We start from the raw sequence: 6,429 nt of genomic DNA on the forward strand, positions 1-6,429 counted from the left end.
CTGGCTCCGGCAGGGTGCTGGCGGGGTGGTTCACCTCACCCGTGCCTGGCTGATGGGGTGGTAGGTAGCAGAGACGGGGAATGGTCCTTTCCCGCACTTATCTTGTTCGAGCTCCCGGACGGGCTGGAGAACTTGTCCGTCCTCGTGGGAAAGAGCGCCCCAGCACCTACGGGATTTTCCCGGAGCCGCGTAGGAGACGTGCGCTCCCCGGGCCCGGGCTGCCCTTGTAAGGCCGGCAGCAATGTCGCGTGCTCCTCTTGGCTCTCTCTCCCAGGTCCCAGGCGGGCTCCTGCTTGGGCGGGGGGAGGGGGCGGGTCAATGCCCAGCCCGCTGGCCGCGCGCCTGGGAGACGCGTCCCCAGGGCTGGCCGCCTGCCACCTCTCAGGATGTCTTTATTTCTGGGGAAAGGGCTAAGTCCGCAGCGGCCTTCGTTAGCAGCGTTCTAGCTTAGGGGAAACTGAGGCAGGGAGTCGAAGACCATCTTCTCTGCCCTCCTTGTCTGGGAGCCTACTCAGGGCAACTACCCCAGGCACCCCAGTCCGCCCAGATGGTACCCAGTGACGTCACCGCCACCGCACAGGGCTGGCAGCGCGCTGGCACCGCTGATGTCACTCCTGCCCACTGCGTGGACCTTGCCTTGACCCCTCAGGGAGGCAGGCCCCTCAGCTCTCCCAACACTCTCAGGATAGAACGACTGAGCCCTGTGGGGGTACTGAAGAAGGCATTGTGGGGGAGCCCCCTGGGACTGCGAGGGGGTCTGAGAGGGGATTCTTGGGGGCAGAGGGCGGAATAGTGACGTCTGCTCCTAGGGGAGGGCACACAAAGGGCCTTGTATGCCCCAGCCTGGCACATGCCTGGCATTCCCACTCGCTGAGCTCATTGGAGAGGAGCGGGCCTGGATGGAAAGGGGCCTTCCTCTTGGCTCCGAGCCAGGGCCGCCCCTCTGCCAGCCTCACTGCGGAGGGGCCTGGCGCGCAAGGTCTCTGCTCCAAGGGCCAGAGATGCCGGGCCCTGTGCCCCTGAGCTGGGAGAGGGTGGGCCTCCGTTGGGGCCAGGTGCAGGGAGTGACTTAGTTTGGGGAGGGCTGGGCTCTCTTCAGTTTCTCACAGTGGCAGGAAGCACAGCTGCAGGGAGCCTTTGTGTGGGGAGGGATGGAGGGCAGCTGGAGCAGACACACTGCTGAGGGCATGCCCCCTTGCCCCCCAGGTGTGCCCGGAGAGGCAGAGCAGCCTGCATCTGAGGTGCTCGAGGTGGAATTGGGCAGCACCGTCCTCCTGAAATGTGGCCTTCCCCAGTCCCAGGGCAACCTCAGCCTCGACTGGTTTGTTGTGAGTGCCAGGCCCAGAGGGCAGCAGGGGGTGGGACGGTTTACCTTTCCTCCACCCACCCGCCCCCCAAGACCCCCACGACCCTCACCTCCACTGGGCACCTCCCCTTAGGTCCACAAGGAGAAGCGATTGCCCATCTACAGGGTGCGCCAGGGCCAGGGCCACAGTGAAGCGGGCGAGTACAAGCACCGGCTCAGCCTCCAGGGCAGGGGAGGCACCCTGGCCTTGGCGCATGCCAGCCCCCAGGACGACGAGCGCATCTTCCTGTGTCAGGGCAAGCACCCCCGGTCCCCGGAGCACCGCCTCCAGCTCCGAGTCTACAGTGAGTGCCCCTGCCCTGCTCCTGCCCTCCGCAGTGTGGCTCCTGGGGAGGGGTGGTCATGCCCTTATCCTTTCTCACCCACCTAGAAGCGCCGGAGGAGCCGAGCATCCATGCCAACACCGTAGGCATCTCTGTGAGCAGTGAGGAGCCCGAGGAGGTGAGCGGTGCCAGGACAGCTAGCAGGGGAGCGGGTGGGGCATGGAGGGTCTCCGAGGCAGGGAGACTGACAGCCTACCCTTCCTCAGGTTGCTACCTGTGTGGGGCGGAACGGGTACCCAGTTCCCCAGGTCACTTGGTACAAGAACCGGCTGCCCCTGAAGGAGGAGAAGAGCCGTGAGTTCCACCCCACTTACCCCTGAAAGCGTGTCTGTGGGACCCTCATAGGGATCGCCTTGCCTTCTACTCCAGCATCTGATGCTTGAAAGTATTTTCCTAAGAACTTACTGTCCCTAACACACACACACACACACACACACACACACACGTGCGCCTAGACTGAAAAACTCCTTTCCAAAAGAAATCTCTGCTCTCAGTTAGGGTGTTATGTCTCTCAAGCCCATGTCTGCATCTCTATATTTTTAATCATTTTCTCACAATGCATGCATACATCCATTGTATGTCAAGCACATTTGTACATTTGTGGCCCTCATCATTCTCAACCAGGGGTCCTCAAGCTTTTCAAACAGGGGGCCAGTTCACTGTCCCTCAGACCGTTGGAGGGCCGGACTATAGTTTACAAAAAACTATGAACAAGTTCCTATGCACACTGCACATATCTTATTTTGAAGTAAACAAACAAACGGGGCAAAAACACCCGGCGGACCGTAGTTTGAGGACGGCCTGTGTCTCAGAGTGTTTCCCAACCTTTTTAAAAAAACCACCGCCAAATTAGTTGCACTCACCATTGTACATGGCCACTGTGTGAAGTGCCGTGGGAACGGTTGGACGGAGGAGGGATCTACCTTTGTTTGCACCTAGTTCCCTCCTAGGGGCCAGGTCCCTTTATGGCTCCCCTGGGAGACCCACAGGGCAGGCTTGGTGGTGGCTGAGCCTTGCCCTCCCCCATCCAGGAGTACTCGTCCAGTCGTCCCAGACGGCCGAGTCCAGTGGGCTGTACACTGTGCGGAGCGTTCTGAAGGCCCAGCTGACGAAGGAGGACAAGGATGCCCAGTTTTACTGTGAGCTCAGCTACCGGCTGCCCAGCGGGAACCACATGAAGGAATCCCAGGACATCACCGTGCCCGTGTTCTGTGAGCGCTGCGCTCCCTGGGACCTGGCCCCGCCCCGCCCCGCCCCACTCCACCCACAGGCCTGAGAGCCTCCTCTGTGCCTCACAGACCCCGCGGAGAGACTGTGGATGGAAGTGGTGCCCACAGGGGCACTGAAGGAAGGGGACCGCGTGGAGATCCGGTGTTTGGCTGATGGCAACCCCCCACCCCACTTCATCATCAGCAAGCAGGTGCGGGAGGGAGGGCTCACACCAGGTGCACTCAGGGCTGCAGGAGGAGGGGTGCGGGAATGGGGAGGGGAACAGTGCTCACCCCGTTGTCCTCCCCAGAACCTCAGCACCATGGAGATGGAAGAGAAGGCCACGGAAGACAATGGGCTGCTGGTCCTGGAGGCCGCTCAGCAGGAGCACAGTGGGCTCTACGAGTGCCAGGGCCTGGACCTGGACACCATGGTGCTGCTGAGTGACCAGCGGGAGCTGCTGGTGAACTGTGAGGAGGGGCCGGGTACCAGACTGGCGGCCAAGACGGGGGCCCTGGGATGCACTGACACGGGCTAACATGGGCTGTGCCCGCAGATGTGTCAGCTGTCCGGGTGAGTCCCGCCAGGCCGGAGAGCCGAGAGAGCAGCAACCTCACCTTGACCTGCAAAGCAGAGAGTAACCAGGTCCTGGCGTTCCACTGGCTCAGAGAGAAGGTACCAGGCAGGCCTGGGCTGCTCTGGGGCAGGACGGGACCTTCCTTCAAGACCCGACCGGTGGTGTCTCCCGCAGACAGGCCAGGTGCTGGCCGAGGGGCCTGTGCTGCAGTTACACAACCTGACTCGGGAGGCCGGGGGAGGCTACCTCTGCGTGGCGTCTGCCCCCGCTGTACCGGGCCTGAACCGGACGCGGCTGGTCCACGTGGCCATTTATGGTGAGGCCCTCTGGGCAGAGACCAGGTGGCTCCTGGGAGCGGGGTGAGGCAAGTCCCCTGTTGCCCCACTCTCTATGGTCAGCCTGGTCCCCGTCCTGAGGGCAGGGCTTGTCCCTTGTGGGGAACCTCTGTGGGGAGTCAGGAGGCCAGCAGACTGAGCTGCCTCCCTCCTCCTCCCTCCCCACCAGGGCCCCCGTGGATGCCCTCCAAGGAGAAGAAGGTGTGGGTGAAAGAGAACGAGGTGGCTAGCCTGTCCTGTGAGGCACTGGGACATCCTCGGCCCACCATCTCCTGGAATGTCAACGGCACTGTGAGTCCTACCCCCACGTGCTCAAGCTGCCCTCCCTGCTCGCCCTGCCCTGGGTGGGCAGGCCAGAGTGCCCCACTGCCTCCAGCTGTGCCCTCCCGCCCCCGTAGGTGCATGAACAAGACAAAGCCCCACAGCATGTCCTGAGCACCCTAAGTGTCCTCGTGACCCCAGAGCTGCTGGAGAAGGGCGCCGAGTGTGTGGCCTCCAACCGCCTGGGCAGCAACAGCACCCGCGTCTTCCTGGAGCTGAGTAAGGGTCTCTGGGCTGCAGGTCCGGTAGGGCACGCCCAAGCACGGGCATTAACTCCTGGTGCTTATCCTAACCCGCCTTCCTCTGCCTCCCAGTCAACTTAACCACCCTCCCACCCGACTCCAACACCACCACTGGGCTCGGCACCTCCACCCCCCTCAGCACCTCCACTGCCAGCCCCCATGCCAGAGCCAACAGCACCTCCACAGGTAAGAGGAGGGCGGGGCCAGGAAGGGTGTATGGGGCTGGAAAGGCAGCTGCCTCCGTGGCAGCAGGTGACTGGCAGGGTTTTTGTGGGACAGAGAAGACGCTGCCCGAGCCCGAGAGCCAGGGCGTGGTCATCGTTGCGGTGATTGTGTGCATCCTGGTGCTGGCCGTGCTGGGCGCCACGCTCTATTACTTCTACAAGAAGGGCAAGCTGCCTTGTGGCCGGTCCGGCAAGCAAGAGATGTAAGCAGGGTTCTTGGCACCCTCCCCGACCCCACCCCCATCTCATACCGCCCAGCTTGCTACCTCCTCCCATGCCCACTGGCCCTGTAGGAGAAGGTCCGGGGCCCTGACTCTGGGGGCTGCCTGCTCTACCGCCCCACTTCCCCCCTTCCACGAGCTGGTGCCCAGACCACCAGAGCCCCCAGTCCAGTCCAACTGCCTTCCCCACGGACTTCCCCTGCCCTTGAGGTGCCAACCTCTCGCCTCCCTCCCTCCCTCCTCCCAGCACACTGCCCCCGTCGAGTAAGAGTGAAATTGTAGTTGACGTAAAGTCAGATAAGCTCCCCGAAGAGATGGGGCTCCTACAGGGCAGCAACGGTGACAAGAGGGCTCCCGGAGACCAGGTAGGAGGCAGTCCTCTGGGCCTGTGCCCGACACCTCTGCAGGGCCCGGGGCACCCAGTGGGGCCCCTGCTCTTTACTGGGATAGACAGCAGGCCCACCTTCCCCTTACCACTACTCGTGGGTGACGGGCTACAAGTGTCTGCGGTCTCCCGGAGAGGGTGGCTCGCCGAGCTGAGCAGCCCGTCCCCTGGCCTTTTCCGGGGGTGGGAGTGGGTGCTGGATGTGGGGCTCTCCCTCCTGCCACCCCTGCCCTCTCCTTGCTTTCTCCCTCGGGCCGCTGAGCCTTCATCAGCTTGTGCCCCTTCCTCTGCTCCCACCTTGAATTCACTCCGGCCATGTCTTGAGGCTGCCTGCTTACTTCTCCCCCACCCACAGGGAGAGAAATACATCGATCTGAGGCATTAGTCCTTGGACTCGCACCGAGCTCCCCGCCCTGCCTGCAACAGCTCCTGCTCAGCCTGCTCCTCCGCTCTCAGGACAGTGGCCGGAGCCTCCCACCTCTCCGAGGCCTGCAGAGAAGACTCCATATTTCAGAGGCCCGGTGGGTGGGCAGGGACTGGAGCCATCTGAGAAGGGGCCCCTGAGGCCCCCTCTCTGGGCTCAGCCCACTGCGTTCTCCATTGTTGAGTGATGCTCATCCCAAGGGAAGGAGGATGCTGAGGACCCAGGAGGAGGCAGGAATCCCCAGCAGGATGTGTTCTACACATGCCCTAGATATGCAAAAATCCTTCTCCAACCATCAGCTGATTGGGGGGTGGGGGCTCCCCTGTCTGGTTTCCCATCCTGGAGGCTGGGTTCAACCATTCAGTGCAGTCACTAGACGCAGAACCAGGTTGCTCAAGAGAGCTCCTCAGAATTACCCCAGCAGCAAAGATGTTGCTGCTGCTGCCACCTTCCTGCCTGCTTCCGTGGTCCCCTTTGAGATCATCCTTCCCCTGGGCTGAAGCCACAGCTGGTGTCCTTGCAAGACATGCTGGGTCTGCCCATTGTCCCCGGAAGTGGCTGTTTTCCAGTTGGGGCGGCTGAGACTCAGGGCCCTGCCTTCATTTGGCCGGACTGCCTTCAAGGGACCACCCACATCTCTGAGAGGGGGGCAAAGGTGAGGCCCAGCCAAGGCTTCATGGAGATGAACATGAATTGCTACGAATTGAAAAGGGCTGGCCCCATGGGGAGTCTGGGAGTAACAGGGTCCTGGCCAGAGTTGGGGTGTGTGTGTGTGTGTGTGTGTGTGTGTGTGTGTGTGTGT

At 62.3% G+C, this 6,429-nt stretch overlaps 1 protein-coding gene across 2 annotated transcripts; it reads left to right on the forward strand.

The window, feature by feature from the left end:
- The first annotated feature begins 913 nt into the window (after positions 1-913).
- Positions 914-6,423, forward strand: MCAM (melanoma cell adhesion molecule). 2 transcript variants are annotated; one of them, XM_013007275.2, is made up of 15 exons: positions 915-1,328; positions 1,440-1,650; positions 1,737-1,807; positions 1,896-1,983; positions 2,721-2,900; positions 2,988-3,109; positions 3,209-3,368; positions 3,455-3,573; positions 3,650-3,791; positions 3,980-4,101; positions 4,209-4,350; positions 4,446-4,559; positions 4,653-4,800; positions 5,066-5,183; positions 5,559-6,423. In XM_013007275.2, exons 1-15 carry the CDS (start codon positions 1,152-1,154, stop codon positions 5,586-5,588), a joined length of 1,944 nt encoding a protein of 647 aa, XP_012862729.2. In that variant the 5' UTR covers positions 915-1,151; the 3' UTR covers positions 5,589-6,423. The 2 variants fall into 2 exon arrangements, with proteins under 2 accessions (XP_045139531.1, XP_012862729.2); XM_045283596.1 differs by lacking the exon at positions 5,066-5,183 and having other exon boundaries at positions 914-1,328.
- The last annotated feature ends 6 nt before the right edge of the window (positions 6,424-6,429 follow it).

The sequence above is a fragment of the Echinops telfairi genome, unplaced genomic scaffold (genome assembly GCF_000313985.2).
Source record: "Echinops telfairi isolate 266 unplaced genomic scaffold, ASM31398v2 ScPeMD7_7463;HRSCAF=8501, whole genome shotgun sequence".
NCBI classification, from domain to species: Eukaryota; Metazoa; Chordata; class Mammalia; order Afrosoricida; family Tenrecidae; genus Echinops; species Echinops telfairi.

Bases quoted from the DNA above. Each gene is read 5' to 3' on its own strand.
- MCAM (XM_013007275.2), top strand. From the start codon at position 1,152: ATGGAGGGCAGCTGGAGCAGACACACTGCTGAGGGCATGCCCCCTTGC. The intron at 1,329-1,439 runs GTGAGTGCCAGG...ACCTCCCCTTAG, and splicing joins TCAGCCTCGACTGGTTTGTT to GTCCACAAGGAGAAGCGATT. The intron at 3,110-3,208 runs GTGCGGGAGGGA...TGTCCTCCCCAG, and splicing joins ACTTCATCATCAGCAAGCAG to AACCTCAGCACCATGGAGAT.